Genomic DNA, 12,309 nt, shown 5'->3' on the forward strand with positions numbered 1-12,309 from the left:
GAACACCGTTCCCCCCTCCCCAGCCTGCCACCTCCATCCCGCCCCGCGGAGCTTAGCAGGTTGTTAGCGCTCCGCCGACACTGTCCCTGCATCTCCATCCCATTCAAGGTCTTACACTTCCTTCCCCAAATCGTCCCAAATAGTTCGCTGATGATCCCCACTTGGGTCTCATTTCCATCTCACCTTCTGCAGCTACCCTTCGCCCACCTCAGGGAGGAGAGTAACAACCTCAGGCGGGCTCCTACACCGAGGGTAACCCTCAGCTCTCTTTGATCCGGTCTTTGGTGACTTCCAAGGTGTTAGCTCTGTCAGGCTTTGCCTTGGTTTCCCCACGAGCCGCTGAGGAAGAAGGCCCTGGCCAGGTCTCTACCAGACAGAAGCCCACACCACCTCCCCATTCCCTACAAAGGTCTCACACAGGCGCGTATTGGATTTCACTTTATTTTGTTCCCTTTCTCGTCTGTTTTGGCGTAGAAAAAATATCACCGAGAGGAAGCAGCTGGAGAGGGCGGGTGGAGCTGGACTGCAGGGACTGACTGGAGGGAGGCGGGTAGGGGCCGGGCCGGGCCGGGCCAGCGCCTCAGCCCAGGAGTTCTGCTTCCACTACCCTAATGTGGTTTGGAGGAAAAGGGGACAGGCATATAGCAGGCAGAAAGGTGGGAGGACAGGCCGGGGTTTTTAGGCCTTTACAGTCTTAGGCGGGCAGGGTGGCGCAGAACAAAGTGCTGGGGGATAGGAAAGTCAGGGCGGGTTGAGGGTGCCAGGCCAGGAATTATTAAAGCTTGGGGAGGGGGCGGTGGGCGGGGAAGGGAGTGCCCAGCCTAGCGCCGAGGATGAAAAAGGGACTCAGTGTGGACCTAGGGGACATTGGGACCACCTCCAAGCTCCACCTATTCTGGGGCTGCACTCTTACCCCTTTCATTTTGGGGTGTATTGGAGGGGGCTACCCCAGCCTCTCGGGCACTCCACATAAGGAAAAGGGCACCCACGGTAGCTGAGGGTCCCGAGAGGGTCGTTCCCCTCCAGCCCCAGAGTGGAAGAAGTGGGGCCAAGGGAGTGGTAGAACAAGGTGGGAGTGGGGGTTCCCACCTAGTGAGGCTGGGATTTGGCGGGAGGCTCAAGGCTGGGGGGCTGGGGAGGGGCGCTATCCGAAGTAGGGGTGCTCACTCTGGAAGTTATAGTCTGGGCACACCTTCTGCACCAGTTTGTAGTCAAAGCTGAGGAAAGAGACGAAGATACAAATGACTTTGAAGGGCTTGGCACAGAGCCAGGCGGCCTGGCTCTGCGTGTGCTCGGTGAAGCACACCTGCGATGGGTCGTACAGGCACGGGCGGTGCTTGCGAGCGCGGTTTGTCTTCTCATACTCCACGTGGCAATTGAAAGCGCGCGACTCTTTGGCCCCTGGCACTCCCAGCGCGCCCCCAAGCGGCCCCGCCAGTGCGCCCCCGAGGGAGCCCCCAAGCCCCGGCCCTGCCGCTGCTGCCGCCATCCCCAGCGGGGGCCCCAGCCCAGGAAGCACCTCCTCCAGGGCCAGCGTAGATTGCAGAGAGTGGGGGGCAGGACCGGGCAGCCAGACTCCCCCAAACTCTACACGCTTGGAGGGCGGCACGATGCTGACACTGAGATTGCCCAGGCTGGACGAGTTGTGGCGGAAATACACACTGAAGGTACCGTTCACATGGTCCACGATCTTGCCGGTCACCAGAAGTGAAAACTTGAGAGTATGCACCCGAAAGTAGAAGTCCCCCCAGCCGAAGATCTTTTTGGCGCGAGCCGCCTTGATGGACGGCTTCCTCTTGGCGCGCTGCGCGGGCAACGCCCCGGCTGCCCCCGCCCGGGCCAGCGCCCCCGTGTGGTTGGTCGGCCAGGCCCAGCTCCAGGCGCGGCCGGCGCCTAGGCCGTCGGAAGACCTCGGCTCTGGCAGCTGCTGGCCCGGAGCACCTGCTGCCGCCGCAGCGGGGCGCAGCTCCAGGTACTGCGGCCTTCCGGATTCTGGTATCTGGGCATTGACAGCCTGTGCACGAAGAAAGAGGAGAGAGAGAAAGAGAGAGAGAAAGAGAGAGAGAGAGAGAGAGAGAGAGAGAGAGAGAGAGAGAGAGAGAGAGAGAGAGAGACACGCTGGGTTTGTCCCCTGCCATCCTGTCAGAGCCCTACTCAGGCCAGCGCCTTTCCACAGCCGCTTGGAGACCAAATGGAACCAGGCAGTCTCGGAGGGGGCAAGGAGTGCACCTGCAGCCCTTTCAAGCTATGTGGTCTTGGCTAAGTCCCTTCATCTCTCTGGGCCTCAGTTTGTACGTCTGTGAAATGACGTCAAGAATCTGTGTGCTCACAGGGCTCGAATGGGAGTCAAAAATCGAAAGCCAGTAAGAACGTGAGTAGGGAGTGGAGCTCTGGCTCCCGGCTCCTCTTTCCTGGCCCCATCCCTGATTGGTTCCAGTAATGAGCCCGGGAGCCTGAGACCACGTTAACATCCAGCATCAAGAAAGAGGCTCTGGCCGGGCACAGTGGCTCAAGCCTGTAATCCCAGGACTGTGGAAGGCCGAGGTGGGTGGATCATCTGAGGTCAGGAGTTTGAGACCAGCCTGACCAACATGGCAAAACCTCGTCTCTAGCAAAAATTATCTGGGTGTGGTGTCCCATGCCTGTAGTCCCAGCTACTGGGGAGGCTGAGGAGGGAGAATCGTTTGAACCAGGTAGGTGGAGGTTGCAGTGAGTGGACATCACACCACTGCACTCCAGCCTGGGCAACAGAGGGAGACTCCCTCTCAGAAAAAAAAGAAAGAAAGAAAGAAAGAAAAAGAAAGGCGGCCGGGCGCGGTGGCTCAAGCCTGTAATCCCAGCACTTTGGGGGGCCGAGGCGGGTGGATCACGAGGTCAAGATATCGAGACCATCCTGGTCAACATGGTGAAACCCTGTCTCTACTAAAGATACAAAAAAAAAATTAGCTGCGCATGGTGGCGCGTGCCTGTAATCCCAGCTACTCAGGAGGCTGAGGCAGGAGAATTGCCTGAACCCAGGAGGCGGAGGTTGCGGTGAGCCGAGATCGTGCCATTGCACTCCAGCCTGGGTAACAAGAGCGAAACTCCGTCTCAAAAAAAAGAAAGAAAGAAAGAGAAAGAAAAAGAAAGAGGCTCCAAGACCTCAGAGACCAGGAGAATCCCAAGCTCAGGCAGAGCTCCTACCCCAAACGAGGGTAAACCTCAGCCCCAACTGGCCTGCAAGGAGTGGGTGCTGGGAACCGGTTGAGCAGAGGAGGAAAGTCCGACTGTCCCTCCTGGTCCCCAGTGCTCCAGCTCTGGTGGAGGCTACCTGGCTGTTTTTTCCCTGGGCTTCAGGGTGGCCGAGGAGCCCCTGCCCGATCCCACCATTCTGTGTGTCTCTGGTGGCCACTGATCTCAGAGACAGTGCAGGCTCCAGGACAAGATGAATCGAGAGGCAGGAGCAGCCAGGCCGGGCCTGGGCCATCAATTATCTGGGGTAGGGGCAGGGGTTGGTGGCCGGGAGTGAAGGAGACGGAAAGGAAGCGAGAGGAAGAAATATGGAGATGCTGCTCAGGGAGGGGAGCAGGCGGGAGAGGAGCTGCATGTCAGAGGGTGTCAGTCAGCCTGAGTTAGCCACCACTGCCTGGTGCTGTGGCCCTGACTGTGCACAGGTCCCTGGGGGGCAGGGGAAGGCATACCACATGTGTCAGCCTGGGGTGCTGGTGTCTCCGTTAGCCCCAAAGGGTTATGTGTGGCCTGTACATGTGTGTGGCTGTGGTGGCTGTGTGGGTGTGTCTGGATGTCCACACATGAGTCTGAGGAGGCTGTGTGTGTGTGGCTGCCAGTGGTGTCTGCATGTCTGTTGTGTAAATTGGTGGTGACTGTGTGTATGTGCCTGGATTGGCAGTGTGTGTGCCCGTGCACGCTTGCCTGGTGTGGTTGTGTGTCTGGGTTGGCTGTATGGCTGTGTACAGTGAGTGGTCTGAGGGTGGATGTGTGTGGCTGTCTGAAGGTGTCACCTTTCCTGTGTGACACCCTGTCATCCTCTGCCCAAGTGTCAAGCTCTTTCTAAAGGGGGTGTATCCATAGTCACAGAACAAGTGTGGTCTCGCTGTGTTCTGATGGGCGTGGGATGTGTGTGCATGTCAATTGTATCTGAGTGATCTCTGGGGAGATGTCCCACACTGGCCCACAGGCTGTGCTGTGGGTAGGTAAGGAGCCAGGAAGCATGGGTGCCCCTCTCTGTTTGCCCACACCCATGTGTACACACTCTGTGTCACCGGGGACAGGAACAGCAGAGCCAAGCTGCTGGGCTAGAATCTCCACCGCCTGTTGTCCCTGCCGCGCTGCGATCCCGGGTTATTAATGCTGCCGCCACCCGCTCGTCATACATATTTATCGCCCCCCTCATTCCCCTCCCATCCATCCCTCCTCCCAGCCCAGGTGAGGGGGCGGGGATGGCAAGAATGATTGACTCCGACAGACAGGCTTAAGCTGGCAGCTAACACCTGGAGAGTGGGCCTGAGAGGGGGTGGAGGAAGGGGTCCCACGGTACAGTGGGAGGGAGAAGAAGCCCCAGAAGTGGGCTTGGAAAGGACAGGGCCTGAGCCTGGGAGAAGGCACTGGGGGAGGGGAGTTAAGTTTCCTGGGAAAGCTGGAGGGAGGGCCGTTTGAACTCTGATCCCTAATCTCACCCAACCGCTGTTCCTTCCAGAAGCCCAGACACCCAGGTCCTCCCATCCCCTGCCATCTGATGCTATAACTCCAAATGCCTCCAAGCCATCACCTCCAAGCCATCCCCTCCCAGCATACCCATGCACCCCTATGTCCTTTACCCAGTCAGAACCTGGCTGGGGCGATTCAGGCCAGTGATTCCTACCAGGCAGGGGTGGGGGAGGGGGGGAGCTTCAGCATGGTAAGGAGAGGTGCCAGGGTGTCACTCCCATCTCTGATCTCAGACAAATTGCCGTCTCTGCTTCTCTGATCCTGGTGAATCCCCTGGCTTTGGGCACTCCCACCCCTACCCGCTGCTGTAGACGGCCAAGATAAAAAGGAAGAGTTGGGGGAGCACGGGCCGGCAGGCCAAAGCGACCTTGTAGGGGAGTTTGGACAGGGAGGGGCGAGAGTCTGCGAGGAAACGAGCCGAGAAATGGGAACATGGAATAAAATAAAATAAAATCCTCCCTCTGGCTCCGTAGATTGCTTTCGCTCTCTCTCCCTCTCTTGAGCTCTCACTGTTTTTCCATCTCTCTCTCTCTCTCTCCCTCTCCCCCCCATTCTCTCAGTCTCTTTTGTCACTCAGTCTCTTTTCTCACTGTCTCTGCCTCAAATTTCCTCCTCTCCTGATTCTGATTTCCTCCTCCCTCTTTCTGTCTGTGGTTCTCTCTGGAGTCCTTCAGGCTGTCTGTCTCCAGCAGCATGGGGAGGGGGTGGGGGGGGAGGGAGGGAGAGGAGTGGGGAAGGCAGGTGGTAAGGAGCTCCTCTCTGCACAGAGCTCTGGTAGCCCACCTCCATAGCTGAGGGTGGGAGCAGGATGTTGTCCGAGGAGGGGTCCACCTTGCTCCAGAGCTGGCTTAATTAAGCTAATTGGACTCGGTGACATTTGTGGAGGGGAGAGGCTAGCTCCACTGTCAGCGCGGGGGTGGGGCAGAGGTGCCCAGCAGCTGGGGGGTTTGGCAGGCTCCTCCAGGCCCAAGTCAGCCAGCGGGAGCTGCACCAGGAGTGCTTTGCCCCCAGGCAGCGGGCCCACGCACCTTCGGGGAGTTGAGGTGGCCTCCTGCTGCTGGGGGGCAACAAACTCTACTTCCGGGAGTGGCTCTTTGGGGATGAGACTGCTGGGAGTGGGGGGAGGATCAGACTGTCAGCCCCCCAGCCGCATTGCAGGGTGCACCTCCCCTGGGCCTCCAGACTGGCCGGTTGCTTCTCCCCTGCCGCCTGGGTCAGGTGGGGTACTCCCAGGATCTGACGGGGGAGGGGACAGTACCCTGTAGTTGGAAAAGGGATAGTCTAGGCCTGGGCTGGGGAAGGGAGAAAAGAGCACGCTGAACCCCTGGGCCTAGGAAGAGGCAGGGGTGCTGCAGCCGAGGACGCTGGAGTCTGGCTGGGAGCCAGGGACAGAGGTGTGGGTGAGGACAGAGCTGGGGTGGACAGGACAGCCTGAGGTGAGGACTGAGACACAGATTGGGGCACTGGGATTGGGGCCCGGCAGGCACAGATATAGGGTACAGAGACGAGGATCCGGTAAGGATAGGCCTGGGGACAGACATGGTGGCCAGGCATGGGGCAGAGGCAGAGATGCGGATAGGTTAAGAACCAGAGGAATGAAGATGGGCCATGGAACAGTCCGGAAAGCAGCTTGGGGACAGGAATGGGGGAGGAGGGACAGCTCTTTCCAGACCTTACTATGGCCTGAGGGGCGGGGCCGGTGGTGGGGTGGGCTCTGCCCTTGGGCTGGATGCCCCCTCCCTCTACACCCCGCCTAACTGCCTTCTTTCGGCCTGCCGCGCAAGGTTATCTGAATTTTGATTTTATTTTATTTTATTTTATTTCCCTGCTTCCTAGAGCCAGCGCGGTCCCCGCGGGAACGGCTGCCCCCCGCCCCCCGCCCCGCGCCTCACTTTATTATTGCAATAAATGTGCCTATAAAGGCGCCGGCTCCGGGGGCGCGGTGGGGGTTGGGGGGAGCTGCGGAGCGGGGATGTAATTTCCCGAAGCCGGAGCCTGAGGGGGAGTGGGCGGGGTGGAGGTGGAGGAGGGGCAGGCAGGGGAGAGGGGAGCCTCGCCAATTTCCAGCGCTCAAGGCAGCACTCCCTGCTCCCCATCCCCACTGGGCAGCTGCTTTCCACCCCACGCCCGGCGACTCCTGCCTGTGCCAGAGCCCTGGGACCCCTCTCCTACGACCCTGCCCCCTTTCTATTTGCCCTGTCCCTCACGGATTCCGCCCATCTTGAGTTGCAGGGCTAGGTCCAAAGTTCCCCATCTCCTCCTCCGACCTCCGTGAGGTCCCCCCACTTACCTGATTTCTTTAGATGTTTATGTTGCCCTCTCCAATTACCTCGTCCCTGACCCCTCTTTGCCTTGCTTCTGTCCTTATTACCTCACCCTCCTCCCTGGTTACCCTCTCCTGGGTCTCCAGCTTCTCACCCATCCCAGCTCTGACACTCTAAATTCTCCTTTCTGACACTTGCCCCTCCTAATAGGACTGTGAGGCTTCCACTGCAGGCTCTGGCCCAAGGGAGCTGTCACAGCAGCGCCCCCCCCCATTCCTCCACCCAGCTGCGGCCCCTGATTACCCCCAAATCCCCGCCAGCAGCTCTGGGCCCTAGCTGAGGCTGTGCGTGCCTAAGTGGCCCAGCCAGAGATTAGCTGGGGGGCTAGAGGAGGGTGTGGAGGCAGGAGGGGGTCGCTGGCAGAGGGGCTTCAGCCAGCCAGCTCAGAGAGACTCATCCTAATCCTTTCCTGAGGCGCGATAGAGCTGGTGGTCCCATAGGGCCCCGCCCCTGCCCTTCCCCAGCTAATTAATGATTAGTGATTAGTGACTATTGATCGCCTGCTGCTTCTCCCAGTAGACAGTTATTTTGGCGAGGGGTCTGAGAGACACAGACAGGAGGGAAAGGAGTCAAAGACTTTATGAGAAAGACCCTGAAGAATCCCTGACTGAGAGGCCAGAACCCCAGAGGTAGTAGAAGCCAGGAGTCCCAGGCCCTGAGAGATGGGAAGCCTGGAGTGAGGAGGAAGGGAGAGAACCCTGGAGGAAGGTGAGCAAGCAGGATGGGAGAGGCAGAGGTGTCAGCCTTTCATGGTTAGGGTTGCTAAAGAGCTGCCCCATAAACTGTCCCCTACTCGCCTCTTACCCAGGATCAGCCTCACCTTTTGCCCACTCCCAGTGCTGGCACCAAGACACCCCTGGGCACCCACACACATAAGCTACACTCAGATACATAAACACAACCTGAGGCTCACAATCTCATACCATACTCAAATGGACTCGCAATCACAAGCACATAGAAGCACACTCACAAACCCCAGAGACTCATACAGATAACACATGGGCCCCAGCATACAGAGGACCACGGGGTACACATGCAAACACACCACACTCACAAGTGCACAGAAGCACACACAGCTATTTGGACACACAAACACTCCTCTACCCACACTTCCCCATGCAGTTATACATATTCACACACCCGCAGTGTGTACACACACGCAAACACATTCTCACATGCACACAGGCTGGGCTAACAGCAGATCCACTCTCCCGGTTGACTCCAGCACGGAGGCCCCACAGCTGCAGCTCTCACACACACTCAGACAGATCCCATCGCTCATATCCTCATGCTCACTCTCCCTTGAGTCTCCACCAGATGTTTCATTCCCCTTCAGGGGGCAAAGGAAATTAAACCAGATCTGTCCACGGGGGAGTTTATTTACCAGGGAGAGTGGAGATGAGGAGGGAGGAAGTGGAAAGGAGGGGGCAGGAGAGTGCCATACCTACCACCTCTACACATATGGGTGGGTGGGTTGTAGGGCACAGACCCCCCCCCCCACTTCAAGTCCACTAAGGCAGAGCTGGGCAGCAAGTCCGTAAGAAGTTCCTGCCAGTGGAAGCAGTTTTCATGGAGGGGCTCCTCTGCCTACCTTCCAGCCCCTCAAGGTCACCAGGCGGGGCTGGGAGGGCCAGGGAGCTCTAGCGTTAACTTCACTGGGGCAGCCCCTGCCCTGCTGGAGTTGGCCGAATGTAATTTGGCTGAGCAGGCAGGGGTCCCAGTATTAAGGGGAGAAATACACCCCTTCCAGACTACAGGAGCTGGGGCTACAGAGAGTGAGGGTCTGGGGAATGACCTGCCTGCCCCCAAACTAGGTAGGTCACAGTTGAGATCCAGGAAACAGGGAAGCCATGAGCAAGTAAGTCTGGCAGTAGGAAAATGGGGGACTGGGTACTGGGCCCTCCATTGTGGGTACACGCCAGAGGCATAGACAGATGGCTGCACTGTGAGGCAGGCACTGGCACTCACGCAAAGCCAATACCACCACACCACACCAGTATACACATGTGCCCTGGGCCCTAGTACTGGACAGCCAAGCCGGGCTTCCCTGGACACATGAACACAGGTGCACATGGTGACCCACGGCCTCCAGCACATAGGAGCACACCATGTACTCGGGTTGAAGCCTCCGAGTCAGAAGGAGGCAGATCAAGTCTGGGTCGCCTTAGCCTCTGGGTCTTCGCCTGAGAGCCTCAGGGAAAGAGGCCTTGGAGTGGGGTTGGAGGAGGGAGGGCATGGGAGGAGAGACTCCCCTTCCAGACAGCCCCCACTTCAGTGGGGCACGAGAGGGGGTGTGTCTGTGAGGTCGTGCAGGGGAGATGGTGTCTCCGTGCGAAATGTGATAGGAGGCTGTAGCCAAGTTCAGCCGTGTCTGCCTGAGTCCGTGTGTGCGCGTGTACTCGGGCCACGGATGCTCCCAGCACAGAGCCCACCTGGCATGGTGACAAGTGCAGAGAAGAGAAATGGGAAGGAGAGGGTGGAGGGGTGTAAGGACAGACAGACAGTGAGGAAGGCGAGCGAGGCTGGCGCGGAAAGACGGCAAAGCTGACACCCTGCTGGCTTGTCTGTCTGTCTCGCACTCCCGCTCTGTCTAGCGCACTCGCGGGTCGGGCTTCGTCCCCTCCCCCGCTGCGCCTGAAGCCGGCTCCGAGCCGGGGCTCCGCCCGGCACCCTCTCCAAGCCTCAGCCAACTTGCGCTGGGAGAGCGCCCGTCCTGAATCTGGCAGTCTGTCTGTCCGCGTCCCCCAAGCCGCGCAAAGTTGGGACGCTCGGAGCTGGGGGCGGGGCGGGCGCACGGAACCCCTCGCACTCTGGGACCTTTGCGTCCCGGACCCCCGCGCCCGCGCCCCAGCCCTGCCACCCTTACCTTCCTAAGGAGCCACGGGCCAAAGAGCAAGAGGAACCATTCTGGGAGCAGCCGCATCTTCTCGGGCGGCTGCGTGGGGCGGGCGGGGCGGGTCCCGGGCAGGCGAGAGCCGGGCCTGGGGGCGCGGGTCTCCGGGCGGGCGGGCGGGCGGCGGGGCGGCTGCGGGAGCGGCTGGAGCAGCGGGAGCGGCGGCGCGGCCCGCGGACTGGGCGCGAGGCGCGGAGCCGGCGCTGGGGGCGGGGCGCGGGCGGGGGAGAAAGTTGGGTCGGACTCCGCGGGCGGGGGGCGGGGCTCCGCGGCGCTCCAATCCCGGCCGCGCCCCGCGCGCCCCCTCCCGCCCAGCTGGGGGCACCGAAGGTGACTTTCACCCCGACACGCCCCGGACACACCCCTGGCCCAGGTGCGAGGCGGAGGGGGTCGATGGGCTCAGGCCCTGGACTCCCGAGAGGCCGCGTCTGTGTGCCCCAGAGGAACAGGGCAGGGCGTGGGGCGCCAGGCTCGGGGCTCCGAGCCCGCGCACCCGGGCCCGGCGAGGCTCTCCATGCCGGGGGCCTCTGCCCTGCTGAGGGGCAAGGTGGGTCCGGGGCAGGCGCTGGGCAGGGGCCGAGGTAGGGACGGGCGGGGCCTCGGGCGGCAGCCGCCGCGCAATGCTGACGGGGATGGATGGGCGCCCCGCGGCTCATTCGGCCCGGAGATGAGAATCATTGATCACGGACGGAAACCCCATCACGTCTGTCAATAGGGCTGACAAACGGCGCCCGCCGCCCCTGTCCCAGCCCCACCGCACCTCTGCGGTTTCAGGACCCCTCGGCTAGACCTGCTGTTCACCTTTGCCCCTCGTCGCCACCACTGACCCCCAAGAGGCCTGGCGCGCCCCAGCATGGGGGCTGGGCAGGAAATCCCGCTCAGCGCCGTCCGCCCGGCCTCTTGGTGCAGTCTCTGTTCCTTCCGTCCCGCCGTCCCGTCTTTCACCATCAGCCCTTCTAGATCCTCATCCCCTTCCCTATCTCTGTCCTTGTCTCTGTCCCCAGCCCCAGCTTTCTGTCCCCATCCTCTTCTCTGTTTCTTCCTCGGTTTCCTCCTCCCCCAAGCCTCTCTCTCTCTCTCCTGCCCGGGAGGCTTCAGCTGTCAGCTGTTGCTATGCACTGAGGCTGTGGCTGAGGTTGTGGTATGACCAACACCTAGACAGTGAGAGGTAGGGACTAGCAAAGAGACCGGAGAGACAGATACATCCCTTGAGGGCCCACCCCAGGCATGCATGCAGATGCATTCACCGGGACCGGGAGCGAAATACAGAGAGAGGCGCACACCTGGCCGCACCCCCACACACTGAGGAGCACAGCAACAGAGGCGATCACACCTGCACCCAGACAAGCACACCCAGACAGCTGCTCAGATCGCTCGCCCTCTCCTTGTCTTGGCAGAGAGCAAACACCCACAGAGGTGGACACACACACACACAGACACACAGGTAGGTGTATGCTGTCACTGGCAGCCCAGAAGACAAGCAGGAACACATACAAAGAAACAGACAGACAGATATGGGATGTGACAGCCACACGCACAAGTCAGGGAAAGGACAGGGTGCTGAGAGAATGAGGCAGGCGCAGAGACACCCAGGGAGATAGGCAGAAGCCAGGAGGCAGGAACCTGGGTGCCGGGGTGGGGGCGGAGAGGAGAGAGGCAGGAAGGGGCAGGCGTGTCCAGGCTCAAGGCCAGAAGGCTGGAGCCAGAACCCTGAGCCCAGGTTCCAAGCATGGGTTCTGCTTCAGTAGTGGCTGGGACCAGTGGGCACAACCAGGCCTAGGCTGTCCAGGACAGAAGCCCATTACCAGGGTCCTGGTCTTCTGGGGCCCAACCCACCGCATCTCTCCTCCTTAAGCTTCAGTCTCAGGCCACCTGTTCTTTCTCCAGTTACACAAATACGAGTGCACACACAGGTGCACACTACTCGCCCTGTCTCTGGGTCTTTGCCTCTGTCCCTCTATCTTTCCACTTCTGGGCCTCTGTCCCTGGTTCTTCTCATCTCTCAGGTTGAGGTGAGGGCTTCCCACCTGCCTCCCTAGTGCGGAGTTAGAGGGACTGCCTCCTGGTGGACCCTCTTCTAGTGAATCCTGACGGGCAGGCGGAGAGGGGGCTGCTCACTGAGGGGTGTGCCTTCCAAGCTGCAGCGGGGGCCCTTGTCGATCTGCCCAGGATCTTGAGATGACAGAAAATCAGTGGCGGGGGGGAGGAGGGACAGATGCGTGGCTGGCAGAGGAGGGGCAGGGGTGGGGCTGGTGGTGGTGGGGAGCGGGCAGGTACTGTCAGGGAGGAGAGCCAGCTGGCAGAGGGTAAAGGGGTGTGGCAAAATAGCTGGAGGGAAGGAATGGAGAGAGGCTGAGCCGGTTCCCCTCACAAGTGCATGAGTGC

General features: G+C 60.4%; 1 protein-coding gene across 1 annotated transcript; it reads right to left on the minus strand.

Annotated features, from left to right (window-relative positions):
- Positions 1-422: 422 nt before the first annotated feature.
- NXPH4 (neurexophilin 4) lies at positions 423-10,104 on the minus strand. The gene is made up of 2 exons (XM_035256342.3): positions 9,898-10,104; positions 423-2,014 (listed from the first exon to the last, which is right to left on the minus strand). The coding sequence occupies exons 1-2, from the start codon at positions 9,952-9,954 to the stop codon at positions 1,145-1,147; spliced, it is 927 nt and encodes a 308-aa protein (XP_035112233.1). The 5' UTR covers positions 9,955-10,104; the 3' UTR covers positions 423-1,144.
- Positions 10,105-12,309: the final 2,205 nt, after the last annotated feature.

Source organism: Callithrix jacchus, chromosome 9 (genome assembly GCF_049354715.1).
Source record: "Callithrix jacchus isolate 240 chromosome 9, calJac240_pri, whole genome shotgun sequence".
NCBI lineage: Eukaryota > Metazoa > Chordata > Mammalia > Primates > Cebidae > Callithrix > Callithrix jacchus.